Raw genomic sequence first — 24175 nt, 5'->3', positions numbered from 1 at the left:
TCACCGCGGCGAAATACTATTTTGTATCGGTGAGCGTCGGGCACGACAGTTGCGATCCCTCCGGCTCCTATGGAACGCCAAAGAGGCAGCTGCGTAGCCACGGTTTTCATCCTAGGGGACGTGGAGTTGGGGGGGGGGGGCTTGAGGCTACAATGGGGGGGGGGGGGGGGCGCCACCAAATTTCATCCGTGCTGAAAGGCCGTGAGACACACTCTAAAAAATAGTTGCTCAGAATTGGGTAAAATTACTACCTTTTCGAGAGTAAAAAGGGAACATCGTCGTCAACTTGTGTATTTTTCTTTTTTACACAACAGCTAGAGTGTAGAAAAGTACTCATTTCAGTGTAACTTGTACCCATAATTGTGTTACATGTTTGCACAACGAAGTTGTGTAAGAAAGTTTACCAATGCGATGTTACACTTGGATTGTTTTTAAATCAGTTATTGTGCATCTTTGTATATTGACCCTCTCGGTTTTATTCAACTTTGAACTCTGCAATGTGAATTGCATGCTAGAGACAGCAATCGCGGGGCGTTGACAAGCGAGGAATTTCAATAACTGAATCCAGGGTTTTGAAGTCAGTAAAATGAATAAGATATTTTCCCAAATATGGTGCTGATGCATGAGGATTATTACGAGGAACGTGGAATAAATAATACCAGATTGGCAGGGGTGTTAGAATTTCCATCAATCAACTCATTAATTGTTTCCCCAAATTTCGGTCACTTAACTGTGTGTTTCTAGATGAGAAAACTCACTATACAAACGCATGCATGTAAACGTGCATGGAGGAGCGTGAAGACCATGTTGCAAATAATGTCTAAATAATAAGCGTGTCACTTCTCCAATCTCTCCGATATTAATCCTTATACATCAGCATCCCATTTGGAGGAAACGACACTGAAATTCATTTCACTGACTTACCTGGAACAAAGGAATTACGTCTTCAAAATCCCTAACTTGTTAAGGTCTGGCAAGCGGCGGTCATCTTTTACATGATTTGATATTACGCTGGCACAATATTGGGTAAAGTTGTCACGTGCGTCAGTTTACTCAGTACAAAGGTAACATTTTACTAATGCCGTGGTAAATTGAACTCTGCGCCGTGTACAATGAAAGAATTGTTACACAGTTTGGGGTAAATCCAGTTTCTTTAACCCATCACTTGGGTAATAATACCATGATTTTAACTTTTTGCCTGTGCTGCTGGGACTTGTACTCAATGTTAGGTACTATTTTACCATTTTCATGTGTAACACATTGTGACACAAGTGGGAGGTACACGCGAAATTTTCATTTTGCTCAATATTGAGCAGAAATTACACAATTTTTGTACCCAACAGTTTTACACAACAAATATTTACACTTATTTTTTAGAGTGCAGGGTTTCTTCACCGGATACTCGCCCAATAACCGCCCTAGTCTAGTGTCCCACATACCACTCGGCTGGGCCACTAGATGCCGAGCAAAAAAAACTTGGTCAACCGGTACGATATACGATGGCCGGTTTTGCCGCAACGTTGACGTATGACGTGCGCGTTATTAGCAATAGCGTGACTCTGCGTAACTTCGCGTGGGCCTCGATGTGGACCAATAGAAACCAACCAAAAACATTAACATTTAATTGGTGGAGAACACGTGAAGAAGGGAGTCGTAAAACTGTGTAATTGCATTCCATCTGGATAGAACCTTATGAATATTCGTGACGCTTGAAAATATTGAAAAATGACAAACTCGAAGCCTATTGTGGGAAATGGATAAGTAGATACACAATTCTTTGGCTGACCATTTATTCCACAACAACATTTTAATACATATTGATTGATTGAACTGGGACGAAGATTAAATCGAATGAACTGAATAAGTTGAACTGAGTGAGTAGCTGAAATTGACTAGAGTAGGAACAGAAAATGGAATTGAATGAGGAACTGCTCGTGGAGCAGCACTGATATAAACGACGTGCTGGACAGTCTGATCAGGATGTCCGCAGTCACACGCAGGGCTGTCTATCATCTTCCATTAATTTTTGTTCAGGTAATGAGCTTTTCTGATAATGTTAAGAGCTGTCCACTCGATGAAGGCCACGCCTGTTTTATAAGCTCGTTGGTAGCCAGTCTCGATGAAGGTAGTGAGAGCTATAGCACTTGATCGGCACAGCTCCTGCCAGGTCGGAAGCCTGCTTGCTCATTTGGCAGGATGGAATAATGGATTCTACTAGTGGACAAATCCTGGCAAGTATAGGAGGCGCTCAAGCAGTTTGTATGATGTGCAGAGGAGTGAGATGGGCCGATTGCTGCCAGGGTCATCAGCCGGCTTACCTGGCTTTTATATGGCACTGACTTTTGCCTCTCTCCAGGGTCGTGAGATAACTCCCGTCAAGTGGATGTAAGTGAAGAGTGAAGCCAGCCAGTCTCGTCCCTTGCGGCCAAGGTTCTTCAGGAATTCTGGGTACATGCCATCGATTCCAGTTGCTTTCTCAGCTTTTGTTGAAGGTAGGCCTTTATCCACATCGCCCATAGAGCATGGGTTGGCCAAAGAGCTTGTAGAAAGAGAAGAAGAGGTGCTCTGTGACAGGTTCTGCCTCGCTTGTAGTCTAGCTTCTTTAGTTGAGGCCACCTTTGATTTCTGAAGCATGCGTGATGCAACAGCTTCAGCCGATAACTTGGGTGGTTGGTATTGGGTTCCGAGATTTTTGAGTAGCTTCCAAACTTTCCTGCTGGAATTAGTGAAGTCAATGTTCTCACAGTCTCTTGCCAGCGATGACGTCTGGCTGCCTCCAAGGAGTCGAGCAGTTTTGTAGCAACATCTGGGTTACCTGAGGCTTCGTATTGTTTGAGTAGCTTTTCAGATTCTGGGAGCCAGCAAGGGGTGTAGTATTTGCGGAAACCTCGAGCGATGTGCTTCTTGGCTGCTTCTTTCGGTACGTTGCAGAAGTCAGCATAGAGCTCTTGGGGATAGGTTCGAGCTTGGTGATCTGATATGGGTCCTCTTGCAGGAGAAGAATATCCACGATGAGTTCCTTGGCGGCTCTTGAGAGGAATTCATTCTTTGCCTGAGACATACTGGTGATCTGATATGGGTCCTCTTGCAGGAGAAGAATATCCACGATGAGTTCCTTGGCGGCTCTTGAGAGGAATTCATTCTTTGCCTGAGACATACCTCTCCATTCAGTTGGTAGATGCGAAGGAATTTTCCGAATGTGCTGGTTGATTAGCCTTGAAAAAGGGCCGTGACATGAGTGTTTCGTCACAAACCGCTTAAGAAATGGCAATAGTAAGAAATTACAGATAGTCAGTACAAGTAGACAAAGCGCTATTAAAGTTGCGTTTTGTTGCATAGGCCTACATCGGTTTGATAACATTAGTATAGAAACAGGGTGGACCACGTGAAGGTTGTCATCTCCCAGTGCCGTGTGTTTGCTCACTATAACATTATTGTATACAGTTTAGGAAAAATAGAGTTCATGTTCTCAGGGGTTGCAAGAACTTGTTATAGAGCAGGCGCCCCCCCCCCCCCCCCTCCGCTCTGTCAATTTGTTTTTCCATAGAAATTCATCAGATATAATGCTACCCCCCCCCCTACTCTGACACCCAAAACCAATGATGCTGGTATTAATATACGCCTGTGCACAAAACACGGACAGAGCCTGCTTGGTTACGAGAGTATTTGTACACTATCCTGTAATATAGTGTTAGACCCACCCCTCCCTCCCCCACTTATTGATTTTACGAATCTAAGTGTCCGGAAAAAAACCAAAGAAAAAACAACCTGTCTACATTTAAGCATTGATCTGCTGATTAAAAACACCTGCAAAAATTCCTGGATCCGCCCCTGAGTAGAGGCGAGATCAGGATTTTTCCCCTTCTGTTTCAAACCAAAGAAGCTTCAGTCTGTATTCATTAATGCGACAATTTTATTAATTATCAATTGAAATAGTTCGTCTTATCTTGAGTCCCGAAATAGTTGTGAGACATCTAGTGAAGTAATTCTCACCAGAATACACCGTATTTATCACACTAGGATTTGCACATTGCACTCATACCTTGCTTAAGCTTCAAAATACCACATTTGGATCTGACTGACTTAGCTATAGGTAGTTTTGTAATGTTTTATTGTGCTCTTTTTTTGTCCCTCTCAGCAGCAACACAGACCAGTCAGGCACCACAAGTGACATGAGCCATACTGCTGGCGATTTCTCATCTTGGGATGGGGAGCCAGACGGAGACTCCGATTCGGACGACGACAGCTCACAGACAGTACAAGAGGATGCTTTTCAATCCCCGGCTGAGCGAGTCGCCCATCAAGGCCTTCCGACCAATCAGCAAGCAACCTATGAACCTCATTGACTTCAAGAATCAGTTCAACAGTACCGGGAAGACCGCATGGACTGGCGTTACCTCACGATCCACTAGTGGGAAAAGGGGGAGGCGTGGCCAGGGGAAGGGTCGCAGAGGGGGAAACGGAAACAAAGAAAGAAAAGGGGGCGATATTTCGAAAAGTAATGGTCCTTCGTTGTTTCGGAAGGTTTTTATATTTTGATTTCTAAGGTTTGTAAGAAAATCTTATTAATTCATGTGAGATCTGCATGATCTAACTTCAGTGTAGGATGGACCTACCACACACACAGTGGCGACATTGCCCAGAAGTGGGATCCTTACAAAGTCACTAGGCGATGTCTACTCCTAGCCTCTTATCATTACTTTCGTTTACAAATAATAATGAATGGATTAAGATTGGTGAGAAAGTAACGATAAAACTCGGTAATGTGGGCAAAATAACATGCAAAATATTCTAAAACGTTTGGATTGTACTCGGTTGCCCGTTGGTATGACATCACAGGTAACATGGTCTGTAAATATCCCTATTTTGTTCAGATCGTAATTGTTTCAGATGTGTAATTGTGTGTTGTATGCATCCCCACACATTTTGGAAACATTTGTGGTAACTTTGTTGAATGTTTTTTTCAAAGAGAGAGGAGGGGTGAACCTTTTAATTAGCTTTGAAAGTTCAACAACATAAGGGCCAGAGTCCCTGAATTGTAGTTAGAAATCGCACCGCCTGGCACCAAGGATGCCCAATATCCAGCCAGGCACATGATCAGTGTACTCTCACGGAGGTTCTCAGTTTAGGCGAATTCATTATACCACCTACTATTTAGGACAATCTACTTGGTGTAATATTTTTTTTTGTTCTGCACAAAATAACACAATTCCTTCGCCATAACTTGAAGGGGGTTGGGCTCTGTGAAAGTAGAGTAATCACCATGACCTATATTTGTCTTCATAAAAATACCCTGATTAAATTTGAGTACGGACAAGGAATTTTCACATACATCCTCCAATCCCCAGGATGTTTGTAATGGTATCGATACCGATCAATTCCAAACATTTTTTTACAAAGCTTGCTTTGTACTAAAAAAAATAAAGTATAGTGGTAGTAAATAAATGTTCTATTGACTATTGGTAGTAATTGTATGGTCGAATATACTTCTGGCCAAAAAGCCCCGAGTTGTTTGGGGTTGTCAATCTTTCTTTTCTTTTTTTTTAAATAAAGATGTAGTCATAGTGTTATGACAATGTTCACAATAAAATAAGCATGCTTTGTTCTATAAAATTAAATACACAGAAGTGGTGAAGGGATCCCTGTTTAAATTCTCCATTGATATGTGATTTCATATGCAGCAGTTGTGGGTCTATTGCCAGGGGTTGATTGTGGGCACCCAACCTCGTTCCCATGGTGTCGAGCAGTGGGTCCCACCACTACCTGCTCGCACCCTGGTACTGGATCATTTGCATGTTCAAAAAATTTCGCTGGTATCCTCGCTGTGCAAACAGGACGCTTGGAAGGGCTGATCTCTTTGAGCTATCATTGGATAGATTTGCGTGACCTGTGACGTAGCACGCAACACTCACACACTCGCTGCTGCTGTTTATCATATGATACGTAGCGCTGCATCACTTGAAAATAGCATGTACATGTACGTTTTTAACCTGACGTATGTGCTATGCATGGTTTACTATAGGCACAGACCGTGCGCCACCCAGACTTGGGCCAAGTCTACCTTTCCCAGCGCCCTGTTTGCAGGGCGGGGGGTACGAGCGAAATGCAAATGAGGTACGGAATAATCTGGTGCCTGGCTGTACTTTAAATCAGTGTTTGTTTTTGCATGAATTCGTCGCGGGGTCGAGATCCAAAAATATACAGTAAACTCCGGCTAAACCGGCACTCTCGGGACCCGAGAATTTGTGACGACTTACGCGAATGCCGAAATATGATATAAGTCGTCATTTTGCCGACTTACATGAATGGTCTTTTGCACACATGATTCATTGCACTAATTGGCTTCGATTTACCCTGGATTATCTCCTTAATGCTTGAGTTGAAGGAACAGTTGGGTACCTTGAATCATCCATTAGTTGGGTAAATGTAAAGAAGGAACAGTTGGGTACTTTGAATCACCATTAGTTGGGTAAATGTAAAGAACCAATTGGTGGTAAGCCATTAACCGAAAAATGGTCAATAATTTTGACACGTTGTTGGTTAGTTTTTTTTCTCAATTATTGGGTACTAAGAAGACTCAGATGTTGGGTACTACATTTTATAGATTTGCTCAATTTTAGGGCAATTTTGTTGACCAATAATTGGTGTTTGCAGAATGCCTAAATAAGGGATACCTTTAAAGCGAGGCTTTTTTTTTCTTAAATTATATTTTATTACAAACATCATCAAACAGCAAACATTTGAACACTTTTGAACACTTTTAAATTGAAAAGTTTAAAGCAAAACCTGTAAAGCATTTAAAGGAGAGTTGAACACAGTACCGAAGTTTTTTTAGCAATCATCATTTTAAAATACGATTTTTCAAAGAAATCATTAAAATTACATCTGTAAAGTTTCCCTTGACCAATTGACAATGATAGGTTGATGACTTGGTGTTCAATTAACACAAAATGTGAATCAAATCAAGACGGCATTTCCAAAAAAAAATACGTTCATGACTTGCGGTGCTCAAATATTTCAGAATCACATAGAACTCAAATCAATTCATTATGTTTAGAAAAATATAGGCCTACACATTGATGATTTGATGTTCAATTATTTCAGAATTAAATATAACTCAATCAAGACAACATGTTCAAAACAGTTCACGTCAATGACTTGGTTTTCAATTACTACAGAATTAAATACTAACTGAAATCAAAACAGCATGGTCTCAAAAATATATGTTGATGACTTGGTGATCAATTATTTCAGAATTAAGTATAATTCAATTCAAGACAGCATTTTGTAAACAAAGTAAACTAACGATGATTGCATTCTGTTACAATTCAAACTGTTTGAAATTATGCTTGATATTGGAATTAGGTCCTTTATATGCAAAATGGTAGATGCGTCTCATGGTAGCATGAGTGCACCCCCATTATTTGTTGGCTTGGAGTCTGTATTTGTCTCATAAACTGTAAATTTATCTTAAAAACATGTCTATCAATCATGAGGCATTTTAACCAAAATATCTAGCACTCTATATTTGTGGAGGATACATTCATTTGTGAGCTGATTTTTGAAATACGATTTTCAAAGAGATTATTAAAATTAATCCGCAAGGTTTTCTTAATTAACTGACAATAACAAATATTGATGACTTGATGTTTCAAGTACTACAAAATATAAATATAACTTAAATCAAGACAGCTCAACAAAAATGTCACCTAACGATGATTGCCTCTTGTTACTGTGGGGATTTGATAATGATGACTAGTTGCCCCTTTAATGATAGCGCAGCGTGCTCCTTTAATAGGGAGTTGCCGCCGCAAAGTGCTCTGCACGGTCTAATCAAAGATGTCCGTGCGCCGTTGGAAAATAGACCCACACTTTACTTCAAATAACTACGAGATCTTTTGTATTAATTGATTTTGTAATGATTCTATTATGTGGGGTAGTTAAGGAAATCCCAATTTATCTAGTTTCAAGGGGATATATTTCATACTAGGCTCTCTTTCATTGTCACTGCAGCAGCTGTGCAGTGAGTTTGTCTTAAGTTTATTAATTTTCTTAACAAGTTTTTCATAGTTTAAATTTAGAATTCCATTTTTTAGAGTATTACTGCATATTTAGTGAAAGAGCCTACAGTTAATGTTCACCTTATAATAGTGAAAGAGCCCACTTATGTGTTACATTAGTAACCTCCTTCCCACCACCAGAGTGACCTTGTGCACTTCCCATGTGCATACAGAGACCTTGTGTGGGTACAAGTACCACATAATCTTGCCACATAAACAATGGGCAGCCATATTTACTGACCATGTGATTTCAGAGACAAGTGTTTTCATACTCATTGCGATTTAGTTCTTCAAGTTTCATCACTTTATTCACTCTTTGTGGACCTTGAAAGACCCCATTTTGGTAAGAAGCATTTTCCTTGATTTTATGAGTTACTTTTAATAAGTTTAGAGACAGAATTCAGTGGATTTTCTGAGATTTTACAGTTGATTATTCATTCAGCAAAAAACAGATTGAACTGCAAATAGTGTTTAGATTTGACAAATCAGACTTCACATTTTTTGGACTCAACTTGCCATGTTTAATAGAATAGACTTTTCCATGTACATTTATTATAGTTTTCTTATTAGTGTTTTTTCTGCTTTATTAAATTGCAGATTGTTATCTCAATCTCAATCTACTATCAGCAATCACCACCATGTTGTCAAGTGGCTTCATTGTGTTTTGTGTGTGGTTCCTGGATTGATTGCGAATACCAGTCACTTGGGAGTCCTTTTCTCATAAGTTTGAGAACTATAGTCCGAAACTCCTCTGGGCACAAGTGAGCCCCGAGGCAGCCACAATAACAATCAAAGTCACAACCAAAGTCCAGTCGTTCCAGAGCATGCAGAGTGAATAAACCCACGTCATGTCGTTACCAATCCAGTCGTCTTCTAGTCATAAGTTTGACGAGTCAAAGAAGAGTAACGCCGGTCGAGCAGCAAGTCACGCTGGTCATGTGTCGTCTTACAAGTCAAGTAAGAGTTCCAGTCGAGCCAGTCATGCCGTGTCCGTTACATCATCATATGCACGGCATCAGGAAGAAAAGCTGGAACTAGCGAAAACAGCGGCTGCTCTGCAGGTCCAGCTAGACTTTGCAGAGAAAGAAAAACAGCTGAAACTCCTGGAGTTGGAGGCGGCAAAGAAAGTGGAGGAAATGAAGATCGAGAGAGATAAAAAGTTAGAACAACTTGAGATAGAGAGGAAATTGGCCGAAACCCGAGCTGTGATGGAGGTGTACTCATCGCTGGAGCGGGATGACAACAGTTCAATATCATCAGAACTGTCCGGCATCCCCGCCGACAAACATGAACATATGCAGAGATTCCTCAACTCGCATCAAAGTGATCACCCCCCTCCACTGTGTCCATCTGTGCCCCAAAGTGAAAGCGCATATGTGGACAATGCGTCACTCCAACCAGTTGCCATGGTTACATCAGCCAATCAGAACAGATCTGATGAACAGTCCAGTGCACATCAGTCTCATCACCAAAGTGAAGGAGGACGGATGACGATGTCGTCGGCACTTGAGAAGTGCATTACACAGTTGGCCGAGTCCAGTAGACAACAGCGTGATGTAAACAAACGCCTTGTTGCATCTAGCCAGCTACCAAAGATAGCCATCCCCCAATTCAACGGTGATCCACTACAGTACCCCCTGTGGCGGAACTCCTTCAATTCCCTTATCGACAGCCAACCCCTTGACGCCGACACCAAGCTTAACTACCTCAATCAATATGTGACGGGGAAACCAAAGCACCTAGTGGAGCACTACATGCTCATCGGCACTGAAGAGGCCTACACGCAGGCAAGAAAAGTATTGAACGAGAGGTACGGAAACAGTAGTGTAGTGAGCACTGCTTTCATAAGCAAACTCCGTCAGTGGACGAGGTTAACGCCGAGGGATGCAGCAGGCTTGAGAGATTTCTCTGATTTTCTGGGGAAAGTAGAGGCAGCACGAGCAACCACAGCAAGCCTTGGAGTGCTGGACTACGCCAGTGAGAATGCTCGTCTAGTCGAGAAACTGCCATTCAACCTCGAGACAAAGTGGCGGGACAAGATTGACTATTGGAGACAGATCCGTGGTCAGGATTCCTTCCCCCCATTCAGCGAGTTTGTCAAACTCGTGAAGATTGCAGCAGACAGGGCAAACATTCCGGAGTTGCAGAGCGTGGTTCGAAGTCAGGACAAACAACGTTCAAATGCAGGAAGTGCTCCGAAAAAGAACACCAGTGTTTTTGCGACTAGTACCAGTCGAGGTGAACCAACAAGCAGAGTGCAGTTGTCCAGTGACAAGAGCTGTCTCTTCTGCAATAAGCGTCACCTCCTGGATGACTGTGAGCGCTTTCTGCGCAAGCCTTTCGCTGAGCGAAAGGATTTCTTCTTCAAGAAGAGACTGTGCATGGGCTGTGCACGTTCCAGTGATCATCAAGTGAGAGAGTGTAACGACAAAAAAGTTTGTCGGATCTGCGCTGGTGCCCATTTGACCTGTCTCCATCGCAACTTCCAACAGAGACGGCCATAAGAAACTGCTTCAAGTAACCCCCAGTCAGCAGCGGCAAGTAAACAACCAGCTGACAAAGTCCCAAACAATTCATCCCCACCCAAAGAAGTCATTGCTGTGCACCCCAAACGAGATGAGGGAATGTCCAACTGTATCCAAGTGTGTTCCCAACCAGACCAAGAAGGAGAAGGTGACCACTCCATGATTATACCAGTGTTGGTTCGTAGTGAGAGTGATCCAGCGAGGGAGTTCCTCGAATATGCCATCTTGGACGAACAATCCAACAGTTGCTTCGTGTCAAAGAGTTTGTGTGAAAAGATGAACCTGCAGGGACCAGAGACGCAGTTGTTGCTGAGTACAATGCAAGAACAAAACGTCCGCATCAGCAGCAGTCGAATATCCGGGCTTGAAGTGCTTGATGTCAGTAGAGAACACACTGTTAAACTTCCAGTCTGCTTCGAGAGGGATTGCATTCCAGCCAAGAAGTCTCAGATACCGAAGCCTGCTGTCGTGCATCATTGGCCCCACCTGAAGTCTCTGGCAGATAAACTCATGCCCTATGATCCAACCCTGCACATCTCTCTTCTCATCGGAAGCAATTGCCCAAGAGTGGTTAGACCCAGAGAAATCATCGCCGGTGGAGAGGATGACCCCTACGGCCAGAGGTCACTACTAGGCTGGGGAGTAATTGGGAACGTTTGCAAGGCTGCACGACAAACCAATGACCAACCTGCAGTATGCAACAAAGTGGTTGCTGCTGAACCACAAAGCTACCAACACTTCGTCTATGGTACGAGGGTGAAAGAAGTCTTAAACCCAGAGAAAGTTCTCAAGGTGTTGGAATCCGACTTTGTCGAGAATCATCAGAGGAAGCCATACTCAGTAGAAGACGAGAAGTTCCTGAGCGTGATGGAAAAAGGAATAAAGAAAGCATCCGATGGCCACTACGAAATGCCACTACCACTGAAGTCTGACGCTGCGACCCTGCCTAACAACCGCCAACTTGCAGTCAAGAGATGGAATCAGCTGTCCGCCAGATTCCGAAAGAATGTGAAGTTTCGTGAAGACTACAGGGAGTTCATGAAAGATGTTATCCCAAAGTGTGCAGAGAGAGTCCCCCTAGACCAACTGGAAGTTGATGAGGGAAAGGTAAACTATGTGCCGCACACAAGAGTCTATCACCCCAAAAAGCCGGACAAGATAAGAGTGGTGTTCGACTGTTCAGCCAAATATGGAGGCGTTTCACTCAACGACCATCTCCTTCAAGGTCCTGACTTGACCAATGGTCTTCTCGGTGTTCTGTGTAGATTCAGGAAAGAAGAAGTGGCCTTTATGGTTGATGTGAAGAGCATGTTCCATCAGTTCTATGTAGAAGAGAAGTACCGTGACCTGCTGCGATTCCTATGGTGGGAAAATGGTGATCCAGAGAAGCCAGTGGTCGAATACAGAATGAAAGTTCACGTGTTTGGGGCCGCTAGCTCACCAGGCTGTGCCAACTTCGGGCTGAAGAGAGCAGCAGATGACGGAGAGGATGAGTTTGGAGCAGAGGCAGCAAACTTCATTCGTAATGATTTCTACGTAGACGATGGACTGAAGTCACTACCCACAGTGGAAAGAGCATCATTACTGATCAAAGCCAGTCAGAATCTGTGTGGAAAAGCTGGGTTGAAACTGCACAAAATCATCTCCAACAAAAGAGAGCTGTTGGAAAAATTCCCAGCAGAAGAGCGAGCCAGTGGTACAAGGGAACTAGATCTGAAGGTTGATGTACTACCAATGGAAAGAGCCCTGGGCGTCACTTGGTGTGTCGAGAGTGACACCTTTCAGTTCCATATTGAGTTGAAAGATAGACCATTCACAAGACGAGGCATACTTTCAACTGTAAGTTCGATCTATGACCCAAATGGCTATGTGGCTCCAGTAACCCTCAGAGGGAAGAGAATTTTGCAGCAGATGTGTCGCGACAAACTTGATTGGGACAGTCCAGTGCCAGAGATGCTACAACCTGAGTGGGAGAAATGGCGTTTAGAGGTTCTCGGCTTAGAGAAGATCCAAATCCAGCGATGTTTTAAGCCCAAGGATTTTGGAACTGTGACAGCAGTTGAATTGCATCATTTTTCCGATGCAAGCCAAGATGGTTATGGTCAGTGTTCCTACCTGCGACTAGTCGATGAGAACAATAAGGCACATTGTTCCTTTGTAGTCGGTAAGTCCAGAGTGGCCCCTCTGAAGCTCGTCACCATCCCCCGGCTAGAACTTGCAGCAGCAACTGTCTCAGCAACTGTGAGTGAATTCCTGCGACGAGAGCTATGTTACGAGATGCTCCACGAATATTACTGGACAGACAGCAAGATTGTTTTGGGATACATAAACAATGAAGCAAGACGATTCCATGTCTATGTTGCTAACAGAGTGCAGCAAATCAGAAGTCTGACTAACCCAGAGAGATGGATGTACGTAGACACCAAAGAAAATCCTGCTGACGAAGCATCACGTGGTCTGACAGCAAAGGAACTTATAGAGAAGTCCTGCTGGTTATCCGGTCCAGATTTCTTGCAGAAGGATGGCCCCTTTCAACCCCAGCCAGCCGTAGTTGCACCACTGAGTGAATCAGACCCAGATGTGAAAAGAGTCTCAGCTTTCGTGACAACAGCTGAGAACAACGCACGACATCATCACTTCGAAGTGAGCCGACTTGATTGCTTTTCATCCTGGAATAGAGCTTGCAGGGCAGTCGCTCTTTGTCTGAGGTTGAAGACAAAGTTGAGGAACAGAGTAGTGAAGAAACCATGTGAAGGGAAAGTTTGTTCCACTCCTGCGAAGCAAGCAATCACTGTGGCAGAACTACAGAATGGAGAGATGGAAATCATCAAAAATGTTCAGCATGAACATTTCAGTGTCGAGTTACAGGCCCTACAAGAACTTGGTGTAATCGGGCAAGTCACCGATGGAAAGACTGCAAGAGTGAGAAATGACTACCTGAAGAAGACGAGTTGTCTGTACCGGCTAGATCCCTTTCTAGATGTCGATGGCATCATCCGAGTGGGTGGCCGTATTGCCAGATCTGATCTTCCAATTGAAGCTAAGCATCCAGCCGTTCTCCCTTACAAAGGTCATGTCACCCAGTTGTTGATTCGCCATATTCATGAGAAAGTGAATCACATGGGCAGAGGAATGACACACAACGAGCTACGTCAGAGAGGGTACTGGGTGATTGGTGGTTCATCAGCTGTGTCCAACTACATCTCAAGATGTGTGACCTGCCGCAAACTGCGTGGATCGCTGCAGCGACAGAAGATGTCTGACCTACCCGTAGATCGACTAGAGCCAGCGCCCCCATTTTCCTATTGCGCTGTGGACTACTTCGGTCCATTTTTGGTGAAGGAGCGTAGGAGTCAAGTGAAACGTTATGGTGTCCTGTTCACATGTATGGCGTCTAGAGGTGTTCATCTAGAGACAGCAAATTCCTTAACGGCAAGTTCTTTCATCAATGCCCTTACAAGATTCCAGAGCAGGAGAGGACCTGTACGTCAACTGCGTTCAGACCAAGGTACAACATTCATCGGTGCTCGGAGTGAGCTGAGAGAAGCGCTAGCTGAGATGGAGCAGGACAGAGTCCACCAGTACCTGTTAGAGAGCAACTGTGACTGGATTCCCTTCAAGCTGAACACACCGCATGCCAGTCACATGGGAGGCGTGTGGGAGAGACAGATAGGTACAGTACGCCGTGCACTAGAGGGTCTTCTTCTTAAAACCACGACACAACTGGATGATGAATGTTTCAGGACCTTCATGACTGAGGTAGAAGGCATCATCAATTCACGACCTCTAACGACAGACTATCTCTGCTCATCAGACGCACCAGAGCCATTGACACCCAATCATCTGTTCACCATGAAACCCAAGGTGGTTCTGCCTCCGCCTGGAAAGTTCCAGAAGGAAGATGTCTATGCCCGCAAATGGTGGAGACGTGTCCAGTTCTTGACCAATGAGTTTTGGGTGAGATGGAGAAAGGAGTTTCTGCACCATCTTCAAGAGCGCAAAAAGTGGGTCAATCCAGTAAGAGATCTACAAGTAGGTGATGTCGTGATCTCCAAGGAAGGTGAGCAGACCAGGAACCAGTGGCCACTGGGACGCGTAGTGGAGACCTACCCGAGCAATGACGGAAGAGTCAGGTCAGTGAAGCTCTTGATGGCCGATGGCACACGAGACAACCTTGGCAGACGGCAACACTCTCCATCACTCCTTGACAGACCAGTACACAAGCTTGTCCTGTTGGTACCCGCAGAGAAGCCTGAAGCTCAAGAGACCAGAGAAGTCCCCACCGAAGAGCCAAACTGAAGATCCTGCCAGAAGAGACCCACTGCTGACGACAATCTATTTAGTTTATGAACTTTACATTTTAACTGTTCTTGTTACTCATTAGTATGTAGATACCAATTTATTGAGCCAACACTAGTCTGCATCTGAGGAGCAGTGCGTGCGAGACAAGATGACCACCAAGATGAAGGGACATTTTCATGGACATTAATCTTTGAAGTTCAGGTTTGATTTTAGTTTGTTAACTGCGAGATGCAGTTAGAGGAGCCATGTCACTGCAGCAGCTGTGCAGTGAGTTTGTCTTAAGTTTATTAATTTTCTTAACAAGTTTTTCATAGTTTAAATTTAGAATTCCATTTTTTAGAGTATTACTGCATATTTAGTGAAAGAGCCTACAGTTAATGTTCACCTTATAATAGTGAAAGAGCCCACTTATGTGTTACATTAGTAACCTCCTTCCCACCACCAGAGTGACCTTGTGCACTTCCCATGTGCATACAGAGACCTTGTGTGGGTACAAGTACCACATAATCTTGCCACATAAACAATGGGCAGCCATATTTACTGACCATGTGATTTCAGAGACAAGTGTTTTCATACTCATTGCGATTTAGTTCTTCAAGTTTCATCACTTTATTCACTCTTTGTGGACCTTGAAAGACCCCATTTTGGTAAGAAGCATTTTCCTTGATTTTATGAGTTACTTTTAATAAGTTTAGAGACAGAATTCAGTGGATTTTCTGAGATTTTACAGTTGATTATTCATTCAGCAAAAAACAGATTGAACTGCAAATAGTGTTTAGATTTGACAAATCAGACTTCACATTTTTTGGACTCAACTTGCCATGTTTAATAGAATAGACTTTTCCATGTACATTTATTATAGTTTTCTTATTAGTGTTTTTTCTGCTTTATTAAATTGCAGATTGTTATCTCAATCTCAATCTACTATCAGCAATCACCACCATGTTGTCAAGTGGCTTCATTGTGTTTTGTGTGTGGTTCCTGGATTGATTGCGAATACCAGTCACTTGGGAGTCCTTTTCTCATAAGTTTGAGAACTATAGTCCGAAACTCCTCTGGGCACAAGTGAGCCCCGAGGCAGCCACATTCATTAAGCTATGTTTATGTAAACAAAGCGCACTGATACATAAGTTTGCCATCGTTCGGTCTCTTTCAGCGTCGCTTTGACAAAAGTCAGAAGGACATCTCTGGTGAGGGTCTCTTTTTATTCTCTTTTAGTCTTTAGAAATACTTTTTCAGATCTGTTGATATAATACGTGTGTCCGCAATAATTGTGTGAATCATGGGGAGATATTTTGGTGGGCACATAGTTCCCAAAAAGGGCCAAAATCCAATGTTTGCTGACGCTATGCTCGGGCCAAAGAAACACAATGGCGACTTGTGTACTACATGTACTAATGTTTCCGTGTAGCTCGCACGTACGCTGTACGCAGTGTACAGCCGCGCAGTATGCGTGGCTTGGGACAGCTTTGCAAGTCGTAGTGCTGTATCAGGGGGTTTATAATTAAAACATAGTGTATGATATTCATATGGTGTCACATCAGAATCCCTGCCTTCTTATTTAATTGCTCACAAGTAGGATCTTTACATTTAATAGTTTTGACCATATTTTTCAGTCTATTGCTTGGACTATTCTGTAACAAAGTGGGGACCTCGACTGAAAAAGTGTAACGTAGGCTATCCATATTATTTCACAGTTTGAGGGAAGCGAGGCGAGAGCCAGCCCTGGCCGGCTGTTTACATTGACAAGAACGAGTGTTGGGTGAGTGCACCTAGTCTGCACGCCTTTATAATTGTCCATTATTATTAGGGAATTAAATTCAAAGGTTATGTTGATTGTTTCTTTATACTGAAGTCTGTATAATTTAGTTAAACTTTTAATATGATTGTGTAATTGTTCACAGGGGTAATAAATTAGACGCAAAATAAAAACATCTGAACCACCGTCCTGGTCTGTGTGTGAGTGACGTTCCGTCGAATTATCTGCTCTCCCTTACCATCTCTGGGAACAACTTCCCCTCCCGTCGATCTTCATTGGTTGGCAACCTATATCTCCATGGCAACGTGGGATTACTACATTACAATTCATATGACATTGATGGCCTTCATCAGAGACTGCTGTGGTAAATCCCGTTTCTTGATTATCACAAACACACCCGTTGGCTCCAGCACAGGTTAGCTGCACAAGACTAGCACGTAGGGCTGAGGTGTTTTGTCTCATCAATGATGTCCACATATGTTGGCTTATGTTTGATGTCCTTCATGAAAAGAAAAGTCAAAGAAAGACAAAACATTTCGATTAAATAAATTTCAACAACTTCAAGTAGCCCAATCGCAACCCCCCCCCCCTTGAAAAAAAATCTAGCAAATGGGAAAAAAAGGCACTGCGTAAACCCGTGTTAAGCATGCATGGAACAAAATGGCCTCTGTCTCATTTTAATTAAAACAATACTATTTAACCATTTTTCAGGCATTTACTTTGCCCATGTGTGTTGGGAATGAAATGTTCCCAACTTTCTGACATATGTTTTCTTCAAAACGTTGGGCAGAAATTGTTTCCAATGTTTCTGGACACTTTTTTTCTACAATTATCCGTCCATCCACTTATTCACCTTAGGTTTTGAGAAACCTGCCTTAGTTTTAAATCAAACTCAAACTCCTCATTGGACTTATATTTATGTTCAACAGTACAATATAAGAGACATGAAATAGCAATCCCAACGATTTCTGTATAACTGTTACTTTTGTGTGACATTGTATCGTATGTAGACTAGTGTACATGTCTGTGGCCAACACGTACGTAATTATGGGCCTGAAATTTGCTATAGGCCTACCTCCAAGATGCGACGATTAGCATTCTGAATAAACTCGCACATTACAGTTATTTTAGCTTCTTAATTATCTTGGAAACACGAAAACTGATTTCTTACCCAGATATGTACTACTCAGGTCCGACAGCCCACATTCTCTTAACAAATCTTCCTCCACCGCCAATCATCTCGCGAGCTATGCTGATATATGGCCGGCCTGCCAATAACAGTGCACTGCAACGTTAGCTAAAAATGCCCTCTATAGTGTAAAAATTCCCAACATTTTTGGGGAAAATGTTTTTAATTAGTAAGTTTATCAAACCATCAAATAGACACCAAATAAATGGACAACGTTTGTCCAAATCATAGAAATTCTGATTGGACCAATGTTGGTCACCGTGCTTTTTAACCCAACTGAAACTTTTATCCATTTTGTTGTGGGGAAATTGCCCAACAAATGTTTGCCCAGCGCGCATTTACCCAGCATTTTTAACAGTGTAGGGGTCCGATTTTCATAGGAGTCGGATTTTCATGTGACACCGGAACCACCTTCAAATGTTGTTTTCTTGTGAACACACTGAGAGGCGGAACAATCCATGCGGTATTTGATTGTAGTCCCGGACTAATACTTTGAGCAAAGTTTCTGTCATTAAATCGGTAGGTTTCTGCTATTAAATCGGTAGGTTTCTGTCATTAAATCGGTGGGTTCAACCATTGAAGGTATAGTTGCAAAATAAATGCCCGTGCTCAGAATGTTTTTATTGTTCACTGTTCATTGTTCATTTATTTTTTACCTGCATTAGCAACGGAATCCGATAACGAGACCCCCAACAGGCTTAGTTGCTATGCAGCCTGGCAAAGAGTTTGAGCACTTTTGTTGCTGAAACGGGGGGGGGGGGATGAGTTTTGAACAGTCACTAGCGGGACTTTTTAACAAGTTAAGTCCTATATGGGAACGCTGCTGCTGTTGAAAGAATCTATGAATCATAAAAGTGAACCGTAGGCTGGGGCGTATATTGTATGCTGTAACTATACCTATAACTATATGATGGGAAGGGCATGTATGACGTCATTGTGACGTCATCAGCTAATTATTACATGAATAAATATAAATTGATAATAATCTTCAGAACTACAAGCATCACAGCAACAAATGTGGTATCAAATTAAAGGGGACAACAAGATCTTTTATTTGAGTGGTATGGCATAGGGATGGAATATAGTTAAGGGTGAGTTTGTGGGTCAAAAAAACCTTTTATGGTCAAAAACCAGTTTTTCGGCTAAAATCTCGGATTTTGGGGTAGTCACTTTGACACCTTGTTTTAAAATGCAAACAGTATGTGGTATTAATAAATACCTTGGAGAGTTGATGGTTTCTGATTGGTCGAGACTCGATCACGTTGCCGGTCATTAACGGTGATAATGGACCGGCTTCAAATATCAAGCGAATAAATGGCCCCTGAACCAGCATTGATCCAGCCCCGTTCAGCCCCATGCAAGCGAATGATTGGCCAAAATATAGTAACAGTCCTGCGGTAGCTTTTAACAATTGAGCACTGCACATGCGCTCAACCCCCATCGCGTGAGACTGACGCGCGCGTACGCAACACAGTTGCTAGGGATGCGTGCGTGCGCGCGCATAATAAAGTTTTGAAACGACATCGTACAGCAGTGCAGAATATACTGAGGATGTTTACGACGAAAGCGTAGATCTACGATTTATTTTCTTTGAACACTTCACCCACCGACATATTTACCTTTCCTAAACCAAGCATCTTTGTAACAGCAGTTTCTGTTGAGTTTACGTCGTTAACGTTGTTAAGCTAAAATATGGCCCATGAACATGAACACAAAAAAGTCTGGAAATATCGCCGAAAGAAAGTCACAAAATTGGAGCATTTTAACTGTTTATTTCGTTATAAAGGTATTTATTAATGGGAATAACAGTGTGAGGATCCGGTCTTCACTGCGTGATAATGACCGGGTGTTGGGGTGACCGCTGTTAATGGACCTCGACTTCGTCTCGGTCCATTAACATGACAGCGGTCACCCCAACACCCGGTCATTATCACGCAGTGAAGACCGGCTCCTCACACTGTTATTCCCTTATTGTGAGATGTTGTTAAGTCAGAGAGAAAGGTTCAAATTCTATGCCAAAAGAGTAGTTGTAATTAATTATTAGCATCTTAAATGTTTAAACTTGTTTCAAAGATAGGCGGAAAAGTGAGGTACCTGAGTGAAAAAATCGTGACACGGGTGGACAAAAGCACCATTTTCACACCAAAGCATCTCCTGGTGTACCTTTTCGAAAAAACGTAGGATGCAAAAAATTGGATGATGGGAAGGGCCATTTATGACGTCATTATGACGTCATCGGCTAATTATTACACACTTATACATTACAATTGAGAAATTAGTGAGGAATAAGCCATTGGCCCTTTTATTTACCTTTAATATACGTTTCTGAGATCAAGGAAATCAATGCAGTTGCCAATTTTGTTCTTAGACTATCTTTAAAAGATTTAAATACAAATAGTTTGATAAAATGAGGGATGTTTCCTAATTTAACATATTAAATTAAACACGTGTGTACATGTACATTACACCCTCGCTCCTATCCCCTGTTGTGATCAATGATTATGTCTTATGTCATGATTACCTCATAAATGATTACCTCAAGAATGATGCCACAAGGCATTATTTTCCACAAAAGTTTCTATATACTGTCCCTTCGGCTCCGTATTCTACATCAACTGGCAATGCATTTATTGCCCTAAACCCTTCAACATTTGCCAGAAATTGAGCATATACTTCTCCGGCGTTACAATTTAAACCTTTTTGTGGACAACGTAGTGTTTCTGGTGTAGTTTGCATGCAGATAATGCAAGCAGTCCAATTATTTTTTATGTTTTCCCCAGCTTTAAAAACAAAACACAAGTAGACCCCCTTCTTTAAAAAAAAGATGCGTTCATGTTGTCTTTTCTTGTCTTACGAAAACCTTCTCAAAATAATGTCAACAACCGTTTTGACGTCAGAAAAGTTTATGACGCTTCTGCTGTAGTTGTATTTATATATTAAATAATAGTACTTACAATCGCTATATTTAAAAGGAAACCTCCGGTATTTTTTTTCTTCTCGACACTCGGCACGTTCCTTTCGCGGTGGTGGAAAGTACATGCGTCAGACATGCAACAATGGTAGACTGGTTCCCGCATGGCGCTATGAGTTGTGTTTAATGATCGAATTGAGTAGTGTTTAATGATCGAATTTTGACATCGTAATAGTGACAACAAATCGATGGAAAAGTTAATTTCTGGGAGATAATTTACAGAACTTTATTTCTCTTTTCTGTGTAACCTTTTTTTGTAAGTTTTCATGTTTATTTCGAGTTCGTACCGCTCGTACGTGAAGCGAAACAGCGCAGTATAATACGAATTTTCCGCCGCCGAGCGATGCGGACATGCGCGTGGTGTGATGTGGTGCACATGGCAGCCTATGCACGCTGATACCGCGCGTGATGATATGATACGGACCGTGCATACTAGCAAGTGTCCATGAAGCCATTGTCACTTCATCTCTCCTACGTTGCTGAAGTTGTGTATAATGCAACTTTTTTCCAGTCTAGGTTTCAGTGTAGATCACACATGAACAGTCTCCTTTGGAAAATAAGACGTCTCTTTTTGCCGTTTTCTCCTTGGTGAAAATGACCTGATGGTTTTGCCACTTAATCAGTCTTGCTTTTTGTCTTTAGCGTCATTTTTGTTTCCAATCTTTCAACTTTGACCAAAAAAATTATCCTTACCAACCCATTTACATTGTACTAACAAATCAAGCTTACCCGACCTGACCCTTCTTCATCTAACTAGAAACAACTAAACCCAAAACAAGATATGAGAAAAGCCAAGACAACAAGAGCAAGGTGTTTTTACGGTTGTGAATGGATATTGGGAAAACCGGTTCAAAGTGACCACCTTAACATTTTACCCTGAACTATATTTGGCACACAGCCAAGGCAAGCTATCTATAGCTTTGGAAACATTGCACTATACGTGTATTTACAGACAGAGTTTACCACAGTGTTTTTTTCCACATAATGGTACAGATTTAGACAACTTCAGCGTTCCCAAACAACTGATGGTTTCAATTTCACAATTATGAAACTGGCTGACCTCTGTTCGAAAATACTTGTATAAACAAAGATGCTGGGCCTGTCTTTCATATTGCTTGGTATCTGCTTGATGGTATATTTGATAACGTTCAGTGTAAACAAGTTATACGCAAACTGTAACGCCAACAATTACAATTCTGTGTGCAATGTTTTGCTTTTAGTAGAAGCGCAAGTAGCGTAATGTAACAAAAAGATGAGATTTAATAAATTAGTGTCGGGAATATTAGTTTCAAAAATTTTTTTCAGTCACTGGTTTTCTGTTTGTCTTGAAAAAAATTAGTTCCTATCTCGCCGCCGCGAATTACTGTCTCGCCGCGGCAAGTTACTATCTCGCCGCGGCGAGAAAGTAATTCGCGGCGGCGAGATAGTGATTCGCCGCGGCGAGATAGTGATTCGCCGCGGCGAGATAGTGATTCGACGCGGCGAGATAGGAACTAAATTTGCTTAAATTTTATTGGCCCTTCTACGCTTCCGTATTATTTTATGTTTTCCCCAGCTTTAAAAAAAACACACAAGTAGACCCCCTTCTTTAAAAAATAAAATGCGTTCATGTTGTCTTTTCTTGTCTTACGAAAACCTCAAAATAATGTCAACAACCGTTTTGACGTCAGAAAAGCTAGTTTATGACGTTTCTGCTGTAGTTTTGTTCATATTAAATACTTACAATCGCTATATTGAGAAGAAAACCTCCGGTATTTCTTTTTTTTCTCGACACTCAGCACGTTCCCTTCGCGGTGGTGGAAAGTACATGCGTCAAAGATGCAACAATGGTAGACTGGTTCCCACATGGCGCTATAGCCAAGGGAACAGTCTGCCTATAGGCCTACATGAGTAGTGTTTAATGATTGAATTGAGTAGTGTTTAATGCTCGAATTTGGACATCGTAATAATGACAACAAATCGATGGAGAAAGCACATTTCTGGGAGATAATTTACAGAACTTTATCTCTCTTTTCTGTGTAACCCTTTTTTCCGTTTCATGTTTATTTCGAGGTCGTACCGCTCGTACGCGAAGCGAAACAGCGCAGTATAATACGAATTTTCCGCCGCCGAGCGATGCGGACATGCGCGTGGTGTGATGTGGTGCACATGGCAGCCTATGCACGCTGATACCGCGCGTGATGATATGATACGGACCGTGCATACTAGCAAGTGTCCATGAAGCCATTGTCACTTCATCTCTCCTACGTTGCTGAAGTTGTGTATTAATAACCCGAGCCTACCCGACCTGACCCTTCTTCATCTAACTAGAAACAACTAAACCCAAAACAAGATATGAGAAAAGCCAAGACAACAAGAGCAAGGTGTTTTTACGGTTGTGAATGGATAGTGGGAAAACCTTAACATCTTACCCTGAACTATATTTGGAACACAGCCAAGGCAAGCTATGTATAGCTTTGGAAACAATGCACTATACGTGTATTTACAGACAGAGTTTACCACAGTGTTTTTGTTTAAGGTTCATTTTTTATTGAGTGCAACATTAATGGTACAGATATAGACAACTTCAGTGTTCCCAAACAACTGATGGTTTCAATTTCACAATTATGAAACTGGCTGACCTCCATTCAAAAATATTTGTAAAAACAAATATGTTGGGCCTTTCTTTCATATTGCTTGGTATCTGCTTGATTTTGATAGCGTTCAGTGTAAACAAGTTATACGCAAACTGTAACGCCAACAATTACAATTCTGTGTGCAATGTTTTGCTTTTATTAGAAGCGCAAGTAGCGTAATATAACAAAAAGATGAGATAAAAAATTAGTGTCGGGAATATTAGTTTCAAAATCTTTTTTTCAGTCACTGGTTTTCTGTTTGTCTTATTTTACGAAGCGTAGAAGGGCCAAAGGAATTTAAGAAAAATTTAGTTTCTATCTCGCCGCGGCGAATTACTATCTTGCCGCGGTAAATTACTATATCGCCGCGGCGAATATCTATCTCACCGCGGCGAAATACTATTTTGTATCGGTGAGCGTCGGGCACGACAGTTGCGATTCCTCCGGCTCCTATGGAACGCCAAAGAGGCAGCTGCGTAGCCACGGTTTTCATCCTAGGGGACGTGGAGTTGGGGGGGGGGGGCTTGAGGCTACAATGGAGGGGCGCCCCCAAATTTCATCCGTGCTGAAAGGCCGTGAGACACACTCTAAAAAATAGTTGCTCAGTATTGGGTAAAATTACTACCTTTTCGAGAGTAAAAAGGGAACATCGTCGTCAACTTGTGTATTTTTCTTTTTTACACAACAGCTAGAGTGTAGAAAAGTACTCATTTCAGTGTAACTTGTACCCATAATTGTGTTACATGTTTGCACA

At 42.2% G+C, this 24175-nt stretch overlaps 2 protein-coding genes and 1 long non-coding RNA gene across 3 annotated transcripts; all 3 read left to right on the top strand.

Moving 5' to 3' along the window:
• Window positions 1–8007: 8007 nt before the first annotated feature.
• On the top strand, window positions 8008–10571 carry LOC119740208. The gene is made up of 2 exons (XM_038215422.1): window positions 8008–8403; window positions 8658–10571. Exon 2 carries the CDS (start codon window positions 8909–8911, stop codon window positions 10562–10564), a length of 1656 nt encoding a protein of 551 aa, XP_038071350.1. The 5' UTR covers window positions 8008–8403; window positions 8658–8908; the 3' UTR covers window positions 10565–10571.
• Window positions 10569–15973, top strand: LOC119735702. Its single transcript, XM_038209560.1, has 2 exons — window positions 10569–15534; window positions 15789–15973. The coding sequence occupies exon 1, from the start codon at window positions 10685–10687 to the stop codon at window positions 14882–14884; it is 4200 nt and encodes a 1399-aa protein (XP_038065488.1). The 5' UTR covers window positions 10569–10684; the 3' UTR covers window positions 14885–15534; window positions 15789–15973.
• A 45-nt stretch (window positions 15974–16018) lies between these two features.
• Window positions 16019–16955, top strand: LOC119735696. Its single transcript, XR_005272212.1, has 3 exons — window positions 16019–16077; window positions 16585–16649; window positions 16792–16955. It is a non-coding gene; the product is annotated as an uncharacterized LOC119735696 (long non-coding RNA).
• The last annotated feature ends 7220 nt before the right edge of the window (window positions 16956–24175 follow it).

This window comes from Patiria miniata, unplaced genomic scaffold (assembly GCF_015706575.1).
Source record: "Patiria miniata isolate m_02_andy unplaced genomic scaffold, ASM1570657v1 HiC_scaffold_10, whole genome shotgun sequence".
Lineage (NCBI taxonomy): Eukaryota > Metazoa > Echinodermata > Asteroidea > Valvatida > Asterinidae > Patiria > Patiria miniata.
Note: the sequence above shows the minus strand (reverse complement) of the source record. Positions and strands in the feature narration are given on the sequence as shown.

What these genes read in the sequence shown, in the direction of transcription:
- LOC119740208 (XM_038215422.1), top strand. Translation starts at nt 8,909, where the DNA reads ATGTCGTTACCAATCCAGTCGTCTTCTAGTCATAAGTTTGACGAGTCA.
- LOC119735702 (XM_038209560.1), top strand. Translation starts at nt 10,685, where the DNA reads ATGTCCAACTGTATCCAAGTGTGTTCCCAACCAGACCAAGAAGGAGAA.